The sequence below is a fragment of the Miniopterus schreibersii genome (assembly GCF_964146895.1).
Source record: "Miniopterus schreibersii genome assembly, chromosome: 4".
Taxonomy (NCBI): domain Eukaryota; kingdom Metazoa; phylum Chordata; class Mammalia; order Chiroptera; family Miniopteridae; genus Miniopterus; species Miniopterus schreibersii.
In genome coordinates, this window is record NC_138105.1 from 52,347,810 (window position 1) to 52,364,545 (window position 16,736).

Below are 16,736 nucleotides of genomic sequence, written 5' to 3' on the forward strand. Positions count from 1 at the left end.
ACTGAGAAGATAAGCCACAGACTGGGTGAAAATATTTGCAAAAGACATATCTGAATAAAAGACTGGTAAACAAAGAATTCATAAAACTCGACAATAAGAAAAAGAACAACCCAGTTTAAAAATGGGGGAAAAACATGAACAGACACCTCAGAAAAAAGATATATAGATGATAAATGAGTATATAAAAAAGATGCTCCACATCATATGTGATCAGAGAAATGCAAATTAAAACAATAATAAGATACCACCACAGACCTATTAGAACGGTCTAGATCCAGAATACTGACAAAACCAAATACTGACCAGGATGTAGGCTAACAGGAACTGTCATTCACTGCCGGGGGGAAAGTAAATGGTACAACCACTGTAAAAGTTTGTCAATTCCTTACAAAACTAAATAAACTCTTACCATATAATCTGGCAATCACACTCCTTGATATTTATCCAAAGAAGTAAAAGGTATGTCCACACAAATACCTGCACAGGAATGTTTACAGCAGCTTTATTCATAATTGCCAAATCTTGGAAGCAACCAAGATGCCCTTTAGCAGGTAGATGGGTAAATAAATGGTGCTACATGCAGACAATGGAATATTATTTGGTGCCAAAAAGAAATGAGTCATCAAGCCAATCAGAAAAGGCTATATACTATGATTCCAACCAAAAGACATCTATAAAGGGCAAAACTATGGAGACAGTAAAAATATCAGTGGTTGCCTGGGGCTAGGGAGAGATGACAAGGCAGAGCACAGAGGATTTTCAGGGAGGTGAAACTACTCTGTATAATATATTGATGAATACATTTCATACATTTGTCAAAACCCATAGAATGTACAACACCAAGAGTGAATCCTAATGAAAACTATGGTTTGGGGTGATTATGATGTGTCAATGTAGGTTCATCTGCTGTAACTCTGGTGTGGGATGTTGACAGCAGGGGAGGCTGTGGGTGTGTGGGACAGGGAGTTGATAGGAACTCTGTCTTTTTTGCTCAGTTTTGCTGTGAACCTAAAACTGCTCTAAAAAATAAAATATTTTAAAAGGAAAAAAAAATCGACTGCCAATTAAAATACAGAAACTTTTAAGTAATAAGTACTAGTTTTAAAGTCTGTGACAGGATCATTCTCTGAAGATCACTTTGGTCTGTTATAGTCTGCTGGAGAATTCCCTGTGAACATGAAAGCGAAGGACACATTATTTGAGCTTTGGATATAGCCATCAAAAGCCTGTGTCCCTGTTCAGCAGAATCACAGGCGGTCTCCCCGAGGTCCTGTCCACCCAGCTGTAAAGGGTAAGGTCAGTCCTCACACACTGCTCTACAGAACACACCCAGTCCCCTCATGTGATCTTGTTCTCCCTAACAGAGGAACAAGCTCCCTTTTAGTTCCCACTAAGGTATCAGTTACAGCCTAGAGAGAACAAGGCTTAAATACAAAGAAATGAGGTTCTAATAGCAGGAATTTTTGTTATCAAGCAAGGGCCAATGAGAGAGACACTGGGGGCCGGCCACTTCCACCCCCCTCGCGTATCGCAGTGTGCTAGCCCAGGCTACCGGCACACTCAGCCTCACTGATGTTCCCACAAAGGACCATTTACTCTCTGAATCCAAATCATCTTTGTCCTCAGGGAACATTTTTCTTTTTAGGGTGTGATGGGGAACAGAGTTGGTCACCTCAAAATATGCTTCTTTGGGATTTGATTATTTTAAGCTGGTGATTTTTAATAAACAAACAAACTCAGGAAAAACCTTTCACCTTCCCCCTAACTGCCTAAAAGAATTTAGACAAAGGAAGGACTTTCTCCAGAAAGGGAGCTATCATCACAGACAATTATGTTTCAGTATGAACCAGGTGTGGTAGACGGGGCGGAACCTAGCAAAGCCCATTTGACCAAAGTCCTCTCTGTGTCCCCTGTTTGAAGATAACCAATACACATTTGCTTACTGAACTCCTTCCATCTCTCTGTGAACGGCCTACTTCCTCCTCCTTAATTGTAAATGACATACACACTTCCATTTCCCTAAATATCTAGAATTTTCATGCTGATGTGAATTCCCTGTATGTACATATTAAAATTTGATTTTCTCCTGTAAATCTCCTGTATGTCATCTGAATTATTTGAAGGGTAAAATTTGGAAGGGTAGGTGAAAAATTGTTTTTTCTCTTCTACAGGGGCACACCAAGCCTTAGGCTCTCTGCACTTGCTACTCCCTCTGTAACCACATGGCTTATTCCCTCACATGGAAAAAGACTGCTACTGTTAAAGAAAAAACCACAGGCCCAACGTGGGGTCATCTGTGCTAACGCCCATGACACCAAACCTAGACTTCATGCCTGACCTAAATGCAGTTCTGTCTTCCCCAGGAATGTAATCTCAATTGGTCATTCTGGAATTTCCTGGTCAGTACCAAGGACTTGTTACATGGGTCCTCTCCACCCTCCCCTTAAGGAAGCTGAGGCAATCTGTCAGACAAGACAATCTCCACCCAATGGAAGGTAACCTTGCCTGAAACAATCCTTTCTTTTCTTTTGCTAATAACATTCTTGTCCTGCCATTTCTGCCTATAAAAAGCCTTCCAGACTGTACAGCTTTGGGGGCTTCTCTCTACTCGCTAGATGGAATGCTGTGTGATTCAGGGATCACTTAATAAAGCCAATTAAATCTGCAAATTAGTTTTGACTCCCTTGATTACCCAAAGTCTTCACATTTTTCTTACATCTTTGGGTCTCTTTGGTCAATGACAATCATAATATTGCCTATCATTTGAATTACCTTAGAAGATCTCTGTGTTTATTTGTCTTTTTAATTGACAAAGCTTCACAGGTTCCATCTCCAGGAATTTGGTCCAGTGGATCTGAATTCACTTCATGCTCAGGAACCTTGTTTGGTTTTTTATTTTTATTTTTATATATCTTTATTGACTTCAGAGAGAGGAAAGGAGAGGGAGAGAGAGAAACAGAAACATCAATGATGAGAGTCATTGATTGGCTGCCTCCTGCACGCCCCCGACTGGGGATCAAGGCCACAACCAGGGCATGTGCCCTGATCGGGAATCGAACCCCGATCGCCTGGATCCTAGTTCGATGCCCAACAGCTGAGCCACACCCTGCCGGGCACCTTGTTTGTTTTCTTAGAAGAGAAAATAGAAGCACAGATACATGAGGGATTGTTTCCAAAGACACAGTGAGTTCAAGGCAGAGATGAGCCCTCAGATCATGAGATCGTGAAAGTAGAAAAGATCAATAGATCAAAGATGCTTCTACTGTATCTGGTACTACAGTCTAGGGTCTCCGTTGTGAGAGTTGAATTAAAAGAAAAAAATCAGTAAGTGGAAAAACTATCCTAGCTCTACTAAGATCTTTGTTTGTTTGTTTATTGGCTTTTGGGCAGGGTAATGCACAAAAGTAAAAGGAAATGGCATAGTGAGAAAAAAAGACAGGATTTTAATTCTGTTCTTCAGAGACCTGAAAATAGTGTGTTTTTTAAACCTTTCTAAATTGATAGGAGAAGGATTATACCCTCCAATATATAAACATTAATGGATGAATGGGTATCTGATACCCAACATTTCATATAAACTTATATCCCATAAAAAGGAATAGAGTTGCCAGGAACCTTGGCGTTTCTAGAGCCCACAAGCTGGATTTCCTCTAATGAGTTCTGAGTGGGAGTTTAACTATAATCTTAGGTGGTTCACAGGTTATTACTGCTCTCACCAATTCCCACCAGGGCTTGCTACATCACTGTTCAGCAGTTATTCCACTTTTGTTACTATAACAATAAAAGGATAAGGCTAGGCCACAGCCTGACTCACAACAGGAGTCATAGCAGGAGCACCAGGAGTTGTGGACTAGTTCAGGGAGTGTTCCAGTTCAGCATACAGCTGAGCGCGAACTTGAGGCAAAAAGGCTTCAGAGCTGCCCAATGACCAGCCTGCGGACCCCATGGTCGGAGTAACCTTGTCTTCTATCTGGAACACTGTCATTCTGGAAACAATTAGTTACGGTGACTAACAACAAGGGCTTTACCTTGTTGTGTCACCAATACTTAAAATAAGACCCAGACAAAAGTTTATATCAGTTGTCAGTTCCTCTGAAGCAAGTCCATACTCCCTTCAAAACACTGTAGTAAGACTCCTCTGATTCATTCCCAAGAAGTGATGTTGCCTCAGAGGGAAATGACAAATGTTCTTTAAAGGTAAATCAGACATGACTTTGCAGCAATACTAAGTTACCACTGCATTCTTTCACTCATGCACTCAGTCATTCTCAAATTACATCTCTAAATCCCAAACATCAACTGGTAGAAATAAACTTTTTCAACTGGCCAAAGAAAATTCCTCATGGCACCTAAAATCAGTGAAAAGGGAAGGAATGCAGGAAGGGTAGAAGAACTTGTGACAATACCCAATGCATCTGAAAGAGTCACGCCCAGCAATTTACAACCTCCCGGTGAAGCCTGTCATGCAACACAAGACCATCAGCTGACCAGGGTTTGTTTCTTCTCTCTGTGCACTTCACTCAACCTGTCCAACAGCTACATTTTCTAAGCAGTATCAAAGCAGAATGGTTTTCACACAGTGTTCTAAGTGAAGAACACAATGAGAAACACTCACCCCACCTCTACAACCTGCATTAGACTTTCTTTTAATAGCCTTTTACTAAAATTGTCAGAATTCTTTGGTCTGTTGCCTTCGTACATCTCTCAATCATTAACTATTTTTGTATTTCCTAGTCAGTAATCCTACCTACTATAAATAAAGACTGGTAGTAAAATCATGTTCAGTTCATCTCTGTGAAGCAGTTCACTAGAGGAAAACAGACCTTGGTTTCCGTACTTATTTTCTTGTTAAGCGACTACCACAATCTACTGCTCTTTTTTTTTTTTCTCAGTAGAAATTAGTTCATCCAAATTGTAGAAAAGTTGGATACCTACAGTCATTAATTCTTTTACTCGTTTCAGCCTAGTGATCCCAAAGCAGCACAAAGGATCTCTTCTGAATCCAATTTCAAGATATGAAACTTAAAGCACAGTTGACTCTGAAGTGCTTTGTTTCAGTTCCTCTGCAGTGCATGTACCGTACACTTTTAAAGGCAAGGTTATGTCAAATGTCCCCTGCTATTGGAGAAATAATGATCACAGATAGATAAGCTTGGCAAATACTCCCACATTCCTCTTATAAACAGCCCTGTGTATTTATCTAATTTGTTGGGAAAGTTTGAAAAATCAAGTTATTAGCAGCTTTGCTAGAGTTGATATTTTAAGAAAGAAGATTGGAAGCAATTATTTGAAGACTATACAATATACCCAGCATTAGATTTCAGAGTTCTGAGATTTGAATTGAGTTTTAGCAAGACATTTTTTATTGACAAACCATTTAAGATGCCTCATCAAACTCTTTAGGTTTTTGTTCATTGTTATTTTGTGAAATACACTGAACCCCCATATCTGTCATTCTAGAGGGTAAGGAGGATAGCAGTGAAGATACAGAGGACAGACTTCTTTCCTGAAATGTTTCATTCCACATGAACCATAACTGGGAAGACTAAAATGTTTCTTTCTGCACTGAACTGTGTCAGTTTTACACTGTGGCCAACTACTAGGTATCCAGCATGATTCCACTGTACTTGTGGAATCTTTCTCTTCACCTCTGAATAACTGGAAAATCATTAGAAGAGGGGGGAAAACCTCTACAATTAATGCCCGAAAAATGCGAGCGCAGTAAAAAACCCGCGTATAACTTAAGTCAGTCTGCCACTTATGGGATTCCCAACCATGAATCGAAAATGTACTTATCAGTGCACCCAGCTAAGACCACCTAAAACTATTGATTTAAGAGCAAAGAAGAAGTTGGAAGTCATACCCAACTGACTGCCACCTGACTTGGACAAACAGATAACTCGTGAGCACTTTGGGGCTCGATCCTTACAGTGCAAGCTCCTGTCAATAATTCACTCTACCCTTGAGATTGGCCCAAGTCCTAAATAAATTCAGGAAACCAAACACAGCACTGCAAATAACGAACATGGTTTCAAGATCGTAGGAAGGGGAAGGGAAAGTGGATGAGGTCTACCAAGACGACTGGTCTGACTGGAGATGCATTCAGATTAATTGACAAGTATATGTCATCAACTGTGCAGAATTCTAAAAAACAATTTCAGCATCAGAGAAGTAAATCTGAACAAGTTGAAAAGGGAAAGAAGACAGTGGATACGAACATGTTCTGTTAAGTTTAAAGTGATGTTGAAACGAAAATGATTAAAATCTACCAAAGAATAACAAGTTCACTGAAAGTGAGAAACAGAGTACATACCCAAAACTTTGTTATGTTTTAAATAATTGGGGTAGAAGAATCCTGCATATTCTTATGGGGATACCACCCCTTCCCCTGAAACACCTATTTGGGGAATCTAGAATTTTACGAAGAATAAAAATAGGGAATACAGAAGGTCCTGACACTACATCTCCGAATCCCAGAGAAGGAAAAAGTTTTTTTTAATAATCTGAACCAACTACATAGCTTAGCAGGTGAGAGTGAGACCCACAAATGCCTGGAGACTCGCCCAATGTTACAAGGCTCCTGGGCAGCAGAGCTGGGGATGAGGTCAGAACAGGGTTCAAGATCCAGATAAACTGAGTGCCAATCCATCGCTCCTTCCTTTCACTCAGCTGTCCTTTCTTGAGAAGAAACTGATAAAAATAGATAGTATAAAAGTGATGTTCTTACCTAGCACTCAAATGTATTTTTCTAGGGTACGACATCATTCATTACCTCTTCCTCTACATATTTATCTCTTTAATTAAGTGGACAGCATGTGACCCAACACCCATAAAATGATTTCCACACTTCTCCCTAACTCTCCAATCTACTGGGTTCTTATGCTGGAGTGGAATATACACCGTTTTATTAAATTTCTACTAAAGAAAGACAAAGATTTTTATATGACAGGAATTATATCCTGAAACTATATTTTAAACCAACCAAGAAATATAGTTATGGCTTTCCTTACTATCTATCTACATTATATTTTGAAATGAATGTAATCCGCAAAGAATTTTTTTCCATTTCATTGATAGACAATAAAAACCTTTGCAACAAATGTTTAAATTAAGAGCTACTACTAAGGAAATTAATGAATTCTTCGAAAATGAATGAAATAATCAACCTAAAAAAATATAGCAAGTATATTACTGTTTTAGATAAGCACCATTATTAAAATAGTACCATCCTTCCCATGAAAAGGGTTTTCCATAGAGGAAGACTGGGCTCACTGTGTCTTCTACCTGAAAAGCACAACCATCCACCCACCATTCACACTAAGAAGTGAGAACTCCCACTCTTGTGCCCATGTATCAACTCTGGTTACCAGTTCAGGACTGTAACTCTTTTTCACCATAATCACTGTGAATAGTATAGTTCAAGCTGCAACACAGGACAGGGATGTAACTATTTCTTGCAAGCTGGCTCCAGGCAGAGGGAATGAAAAGTTAAGAAGAAAGCAGACAGGTGGTAGAAACAGTCACACACAAAAATACCTACGCCTACATAGTGTCTACAAAAAAGAGGACTTGTTTCTGCACACCCTCCAACCACCCCTTGTCTCCTACTGAGAAGCACTCTCCAAAAACAACTTTCAGATCAATACAATTTCATCTGCTTGGCACAAAGCAAATTAAATCAAAATTTCGCTTAGATTTTGAAATAGAACTAAAAATTTCAAACCTGCTGTTGAGTTCCGCGTGATCAGTGCCCCTTCCTACCCTGGCATGTTTTCGAATCTTTGTGCAGAAAAGTGTCTTGCAAGTTCTCCCAGCACCAGAAACAGCATCACTCACATAACTGGCTGAATCCTGCTGGCCCCCTGGCCGGTTTGTGGTCTTCGCTGTGCCGCCACACATCTCCTGAGCGGTTTAACCTCCCTCCGGTTTATCCTGACTATCAACATGGACTTGAACACAAATGTTGAAGAGCCTTGTTGTTCGAAGGATATTCAGCAGTGACCAGCCGCCCTAAATGATCATTGCAGTCCCTATACAGTAGGTGAGACAGCCTACTTGGCAGCAGCCGACGAATTTCCTCTTTCGAAAGTTTTTTTTTTTTTTTAAAGGGAAAAAAAAAAAGGAACATTCATTTGTTACTAAATTAAACCCGCCAATGATTTAGGAAGTCAGATGGATATATCACGTTATAAAACATGCTCTCAGCAAACCCATTACAAACACACAAGTCCAATTCCCACTTCCTACTTTTGTTCCTAAGCTTGTGCTCCTGTTAGCAAAAGAAAAGCCCTCAACACGTTGAGCAGCCTGGACTGACTCACTCCATCTGAGCTCCTCTGTTGGAGATTATGTGGTAGTCAAGTAATGGGTCACAAGACCTGTTCATATGGCTCTGGGCAAATGCAGTGGCTTGCCTTCAGCTGCAAGGTTGTTCTGACATTGGCCACACCAGCCTCTTAATGGCTCTCATGTGAGCAAGCGTCAGCTGACAGGTCTTACTCTGCAACCTTGCAAAATTCTGCCCAAAGCAAGTGAGGGAGATGGTTACCCACAACAGACAAACGTAGAGTTTAATGTATAGGAGATGGCAGGGGACTGGGAGAGTAGGGCCACATCCTTGCTTTAATACCAAATACATATTTGGAAGCCATAAACCCTCAAAACTTTTGCACTGAATTCCTGATTTGCTGGGCATATTTAAACAGAAAGTCCTGACTACCAGAACCCCAGGAAAAAGGCAGTTCAATTTTTACTTCTGACACTAACATTCTTCATCTGTAAAGTGAGAATAATATTATAAAATCAATATGATTTTTCTACAGTACTGTGAGTTCAAGGAAAAAATAAGTTTTCTTTTAGAAAAAATAAAGCATAGGTCCCTAAAGATACAGGTCAAATCTAGACACAAAATAACTAAAGAATTGTCCCAATTCCTTTCCCTCTTCCTTTATCCTTGAATTTGGCTGAAGAAAATATTAACAGATCCCTAATATCTGATGAACCCTTGGCTGGGTATTTAGTTTCAGAAGGTTTTAATGCATCTTTATACATGGCAGCCATATTTTCACTTCACAAGTGTGAGGAAAATCTCTTGGTACCATGGCAGAGGTCTCAATTACCTTAAGACTTTATTATGTATGTGCCCCTGAAGTTCCTCTATCACAAACTCCCAAAAGATCTTAAATACACCCTCCTCTGAGAAACAAAAATTACAACCGGCCTACAACAGCAACTAGATTCTCTGTGGAACAAGCTAAATGGATAGTTCCAAGATAAGACGAGATTAAGAGAAAATGAGTTCATTTTTCTTAAAGTTTAACTGCATGGCCACAGTGCAATCATGAACTAGCCCCCTTGAACTGTCTTTAAAATCACTTTCTCTTTTTAACAAGAATCAGAAGATCACTCATGCAAGCACTCTAACTTTTCTACTTTAGGTACAGGGCAGCTCAGTGAGCAGGGGCTAAAAGTAAAGCCTGTCACCATCACCAGGACACCTAATAAGTGGCCCAAGTGAAGCCCAAAGGCAGCGTCTCCAATTCAGCTAGGGTCTACCTCATCTAAAAGCAAAGGAGAAATAAAAGTATAGTTCACCGTTGATGGGGTGGAATCTTTAAAAATGCCAATAGCTGAATTTTATAAAATATGTAGAGGAAACACTGGGGGGAACACATCCCCTTTTTATGTATAAGGCTGAATTTTAATTTTAAAACTTCAATCTCTGTAAGATATGTATCTAGGACTTGATGAAAGGCCATGAAACCCTCTTTTAGAATATATATTCTGTACATACATTTACCTAATAGCCACAAAGTTGTTCAATAATTATGATATTTTATATTTTTCAAAGGCTTCAAATACTGTTCTAAAAATACAAATTTTATCCCCTATCCGGATGATGCAAACATTTTAAATGATCAGAACATTAAGAGGTGCAAATGACAATGCGGTTACGAAGGACATTTGGATAAAATAAGGATCAGTCTGCACTTGGGAAAAATTCCCTTAGACACGGAATGGCACAGGATACCCTAAACCCTTTCTGTGTGTTTCCTTCTTTCAGCCAAGTCTTTAACTAAACACTTAGTATGTGCCAGTCACTGTTTCTCCCTTAACTCAGTCAGCACATCTGTCAGCCACCATTCCTTTGGTAGAGTAAGGCTATAACTTTAGCATGCTTATTAACATGAATTACTGGGCCTACCCCCAGGGTTTATGACTCAACACTTCTGGGGTGGAGACTGAGAATTTACATTTCTAAGTTCTCAGGGTGCTGCTGCTGCTGGCCTGGGAACCATACATTTGAGAACCACTTCCTTAGTCATATTTCCATCTTCCCCATGAAGCCTTCCTAGGCTGGAAGATCTTTTTCTCTCTTCAATTTCTCTATAATTTTTTGAGGCACACTTTCAACACAACACATAATTGCTTTGCAAAGAGTAGTGTACATGTCTTATGATCCTAACTAGATCGTGAATTCTTTGAGTATCAAAACTGGGTCTTGACATTCAACTTTGTACCCCATACAGGTCTTACAAATGATAGATGCCTAGTAGACAACTTTTTGATTGGTTTAATGCCACTAAATATTTACATTAAAATTATGACCTGAATCTCCTGCAACAAATAGTGTGCTTCTTTGTGCATATACTCTGACCAGAAAAGCACTTGTGCTCACACACACACACTTTCTCTTTTCTCTCATTTACTATGAGGAGAAAAGAGTTTATCAACCCAGCATATGACTTTTGGGGATATTGATTATTTTAAGCTGGTTATTTGGTTATTTTTAAGAAATAAAAGGCTGCTTAAAGAATTCATATAGAAAACCCTGCTTAAAGGAAGGGAGCATCACCTTAACATATTATGATCTGAGTGTGGCAAACAGGGAGGAACCTAGCAAAGTCTACTAGACTCCCTTCTGCGTCCCACTGTTTCTGGGTGGCTGACAAGAATTTGTTTACCCAATGTTTTGTTTTTAATCCTCACTGGAGGATATGTTTTTATTGATTTTGAGAGAGGGAGAGGGAGAGAGAGAGGGAGAAAGGGAGGGGGAGAGAGAGGGAGAAAGAGGGAGGGAGGGGGGGGGAGAGAGAGAGAGAAGGATCAAACCTGCAACCTGGGTATGTGCCCTGAACGGGAATTGAACCTGGAACTTTTTGGTGTATAAGACAATGTTCCAACCAACTGAGCCACCCGGCCAGGGCTGTTGACTTGCTGCATCTCATCTACCTGTGAATTACCTACCTTCTCCTTGAAGTCCAAACCACTTTCTTCTTAGCTCAAGATGGCCTATAAGCCTCAACTACCCGATTTATCTCCAGCCCCATATTCTTACAGAACCCCTGTATGTACATACATAATAAACTTGGTTCTTTTCTCCTGTTAATCTATCTCATGTCAATTTACTTATTATACCAAACAGAAGAACCATAAATAGAAATGAGGGGAAGCTTTTCCCTCCCCCACAACTATAGCAAAAGTTCCTTTAGAAGTTTTAACAACTTATGTTCACTCTAATTGATGTGACTCATGTTATCTTAACAGAAAGGACTTTAAGACTTTTAAAAAGTGAAAATGCCATTTCCCCTGTTCCTCCCTTTAATAACCCATAATTTCACAGTTCAAAATCTGATAAGATGTAATAAAGTAGTGATGTATATCAAAACCACAACCACTGTACACTATATGGCTCCAAATTTCCTTATATTTAAATGGGAATTTTAAATTTTCTTCGGTAAATGAAAAAAACAATAATTGTATCATCACAATCATTCTTCTGAGATATTAGAACAGCTCATAGAGTACCTAAGAGAAGGATGTTTGGACTTTCAGTGCCCAAAATTCTGTTCTCTACCTCAATCCAATCTCCCTTTTCCTCAATCCTCTCCTTCCCCAAATGGAATCATGCTCTTATATAAGTACTCACACTATTACTCATTAGCATGCCGGACGCCCTGCTCTTAAATAACATACGCATTAAAACTGATCATCAGCCCTATCTATAGCCCCGCTCATGGTGGAGTTCTCTGTTTCCTTCACACAGCTCAGCTGGCTTACACATTTAGAAAAGTATCTGCCTCGGTGACTGGATTTGTGCACTCCACCTGCGGTTCAATATGTCAACTGCAACTGCTGCCGCCACCAGATACTTTCACAACACAAATGAACTTTATTCCAGTGTCGGAAGTGAGGACCAGAGAAGTGTGGAAGTAGTAGGAATCCATGTGATCTATGGATGAAAGGGAGACAAACGACTGGTTCAACATTTTAAGTTGTATTTGTACTGCCTCCAATCTCACAGTCCAGGTACTGAGTGGTCCTGGAGAAGACAGCTGTTTACAAAATAGCGTAAGTGTCATTTAGACCACCCAAGGCAAAAAGCTGGGACTCAAGATGCCAGTCTAGTCTCTTTTGCCCATGGACAAAATCTCTAATCAATGAGAACACTGTTTCCTGTTGTGCCCAGACTCCCTCCAAACCCTTCCAATGCAGTGTTCCAGGGACCCACCTCCAATCCAAAATACTTGGTATCTGAGAAAAAACCCATTCACATGGCTGATTCAGAGTAGGGAGAATTAAAGTCAACAAAGTTTCAAGGTAAGGATTCGTACAATTCTGCATTCACTTGACTTCATACTCTTCAGGTGATAAATAACGGTGATCACTGTATGTGATGAAAAATTAACTCAAAAGCCACAACTGAAAGAGATGGGTCTGAAGCAAGAAAAAACAAAGGCCTAACATAGTTCCCCCAAAAGCCCATCTAATTATTCCTAGCTAATGAATCTTTCTATAAAGAATACATCTCTGCCTATCCACATTACCTTAATGAGGAAAAAGGAAGAATAAATGGAGGATAGGCCATGGCAGTTCATGATCCACAGCCACCACAACAGACCCTCCTCTTTTTGGGGTACAGTAGTCACCTCTTCTCCATGGAGGAAAAATTTCAGAACCCCCAGTGGATGCCTGAAACTGTGGATAGTACCAAACCCTATATATATTATGTTTTTCATGTACATACTACATACCTGTGATAAAGCTGAATTTATAAATTAGGCACAGTAAGGGGTTAACAATAACTAAGAATAAAATAGAACAATTATAAAAATATACTGTAATAAAAGTGGTGTCAGTGTGGTCTCTCTCATAGTCTCTTACTGTGCTGCACTCGCCTTTCTTCTTGTGATGATGTGAGATGATACAATACCTACGTGATGAGATGACGTGAGGTGAATGACATAGGCATTGTGACTCAGCGAGAGCAGCTACTGACCTTCTGATGACATGTCAGGAGGATCACTGAGCCACAGCAATGTCATGTCTTCCACCTACAAATGTAATACCTTTTCCATCTTAACTAAGTATTTATCACCCACTGCGGCTCTAACTTTTGGAGTTTGAGGTGCGACAGCAAAACTAGCACGAATATCTTTCCCTCTTCACAATTTCACCGAAGATTCATTCTTACCGTACATCTTACCAACCTCAGCATATGAGTTTTTTTCCTTTCCTTATTAAACTGAGAACTTTCACTTTTTCACTTAAAGAAAGCACTTTACGGCTTCCCTTTGGCATATCTGAATTGCCAGCACCATTCCTCCTGCACTTTGGGGCCATTATTAAATAAAATAAGAGTAGTTGGAAACAGGTACTGCAATACCAGGACAGGCGATCTGATAACTGAGACGCTACTGAGTGACCAACAGTCGGGGAGCATCTATGGAGACGTGAACAAAGGGAGGATTCACGTTCAGGGTGGGATGGAGTGGAATGGTGTGAGATTTCGTCACACTTCTCAGAACAGGGCTCAATTTAAAACTTATTTATTGATTGTTTCTGGAATTTTACATTTAATTTATTCAGGCTGCCACTCACTGCACGTAACTGAAACCATGGAAAACAAAATCACGAATAAGAGGGGAATACTGTAATTTCCCTTCTTCCATGATGCATTTTCTATACACCCATGAACTGATCATTTTCTACCATTGGTTTTCGAAGCATAATCCCTAAAAAGAGACACAAAAAGGTTACGGGATGCTGGTAAGCTACTGTTTCTTGATCTGGGCACTGGTGCTATAAACACATAGCAAGCAGAATATGTACATTTTTCTCTATGTATATTATAGTTCAATACAAAGTTTTAAAAAAGGTGCTCATGCTGGGCTAGAGTAAATAGATGAAGGTAAGGGGCTGAGAAAGCTTTGTTAAATCAGTGTGATTTAGGGGAAAGGGCTTTGGAGACAGATCCAGGATTAAGATCAAGTCTGTCAATACTTGGCTGTTTTACGAAATATGATCATGAAGAACTCCAAATACCTAAGCAGTGTCCCAGCCTCATAATACCAGTTCAGTGTGCAATCAGAAAATAACATACTTGCCCTAATGCCATCTGAACTCATCTGACAAGCTCGGCACGCAGGAAATTTGGCAATAGGTGCAAACGCAGGTATGCAAAGTAGATAATAACTAGCTAGATTTATCAAGTGTTTATTCTTCACGTCAGGCACTGTTCTAGGTGTTTCATGTAATCACTGGAAGTTGGCAGCACTAATATCCTCTTTAACAGATGAGAAGAAAGGAGCACAGAAAGGCTAGAGAACTAGTCCAAATAACGTAGTTTGTCCATGGCAGAGCCAGGCCTCCCACCCAGGCGTCCTTGCTCATGCCTGAGCCACGCCACTCATCCTCACTCTGCTATGCCAAGAGGCGCACATCTGCGCCTGCCTGTCTGAGGACTGATCTGGGAAGACGAGGCAGTTGGACATCACTGACTGATAAATTAAGTCAAGTTATTTCTCTTACATCTCAAACCCTGGGCACCATTTACAGTGTTTAGATTCTCACTTATTCAGTCGTCTGTGAGGACAAGGCCCCAGTCACATGTACTGTGGGTGACTAAGTCTCTTGTTGGACACCTTGCCGTGAACCCTGCCCCGCTCTCTGGTAAACAGGCGCTGTGCAGGAGCCAAGCACAGCAGCCACATCACGGGATGCCTGCTCTGCCCTCGTCTCTTGACCCTGCCCAGCCCAGCACTGCAGCTAAAGGACAAACTCTTGTGCAGTGAATTTTTTTGGATTCATATAAATCTAGCTTAAATAAATAATAAAATCAACCAGAATTACTGCTTTGACTTAAGGTAAGGAACTACCTGGAGATAATTTGGCTTTCAGATTCAGATAAAAGCGACATGAAAATCCAGGATAATCTATCCATAGTTCCTAATTATAATCCAGATGATTTCCTACTCCCATAGGCCTATAATTTGAAGAAAACAGTATTTAGCACCCAGCACAGAAAGGGTACTCAGTCACTGAAAGAACAAATGAGTGAGTGGCACGTCTTCATGAAATCTGTGAAACAGAGAAAAATTCTTGTTATAAAGTTAAATAAAAAGAACAGAATACAGAACTGCATATGCACTTTGGTAACAAGCGTACTTTAAAAAAAAACCACAATAAAAAACCCAACCTGTAAAAAATAATGTTTTTCCTTTTATTTCCATTTTTCAACAGTAGGTATGTATTATTTACAAACAACGAGTGAAACTACTTTATTTTTTTAAATTCTTGCTGTCATACCAATAATGTGCACATGATTTCTTTATTCTGTAACAATCCTGTAGGCTCTATTGTAAGGGAATTGTCAGAGTCAAAACAATTTCAGACAGCTGAAAAGTGAAGCAAAGCTCCACGCTGTAAGAATGCAATTCTACTCACACTGCTTTTCCTTCCACATAATTGCTATCATTAATATTTGTATAAGCCAGCAAAAGTATATACTTGCAACTATACACTCTTTTAAAATCTCTAACTAAAAACAAAACTCCCCAATTTCCCTTTATTTGGAGACTTAATTTAGTACCTAGCAACAATACAAAACACATAACAATGAGAGGATTTTTAAGCCACACACATTACACTTTTATTGAAAAGTGCTATTCAAAGGCTATCTAACAAAGTACCAACATGCTGATAATGGAGATAAGGAAAAGAAAGATGAGACTTTAGGAGATCCCCAACATAATAAATGAAACAGTGACCCTGAGGAGGAGAGTTACAATAAAAGTGTAGCTGTAACTATTTCATCTCTAAAGTCTAACAAGAAAAAGAGGCAGCCAGGCCAGGCCTGCTAAGTCAAGGTCCATAAGGTTCTGCAGTGTAACTCTCTATCCACAGAAGGAGCACTGCTTATTTTTCTTTCTCAGTGCAATGATTCACCCTTTCTGGTATCAGCTTGATAACCAGCAATTTAGATAAAAAACTTTTGTCACTTTTTTTTAAAGGTCCAACATCAGACCTCAGTCTACTTTTTCCCTGTGCATGATTTTTACAACCCATCCCCATGTTTCACTAAAATTAGTAACAACCACACCACTGTTTTCAAAACTTCCAAAAGTTAGAAACATATTAGCGACAAAATATTACACAACTTTTAAAGTTTAACTCTGATTTCCAGTCAGGCTGTCACTAGCATTTGGACCTTAGCGGAAGTATCAGTAGTCCAGATCTGCTTAAGATGTTGGAAGCTGAGCTACTGGGTTGGGGCCATCATCTCTGGAATCATTCACAGGTCTCTCATTTTCTACAGAGCAGGTGATCAGAACACTCGGTTACAAAATAAAGTAGATGTTGCCTAGAAGAGCTGCTGCAGAAATTTTGTTCAACCCACTTGCTCACTCTTACCTATTTGACAGAGAATGGCTCTGCAGAATTGCCATTTTTCAGTG

The 16,736-nt window shown here is 39.7% G+C and overlaps 1 protein-coding gene across 4 annotated transcripts in view; it reads right to left on the reverse strand.

Moving 5' to 3' along the window:
* FNIP2 (folliculin interacting protein 2) overlaps positions 1–16,736 on the reverse strand; it is a 117,514-nt gene that overhangs the window by 73,638 nt on the left and 27,140 nt on the right. For 2 of the 4 annotated variants that reach the window (XM_081134192.1, XM_081134190.1), the window contains exon 1: positions 7,724–12,509. The exons of the other annotated variants lie outside the window; for them this stretch is intronic. In XM_081134192.1, coding sequence (XP_080990318.1) covers positions 7,724–7,899 — 176 coding nt within the window. In that variant the 5' untranslated portion in view covers positions 7,900–12,509. Of the gene's footprint in view, positions 1–7,723; positions 12,510–16,736 lie in introns of those variants that run through there. 4 annotated transcript variants of the gene reach the window in all.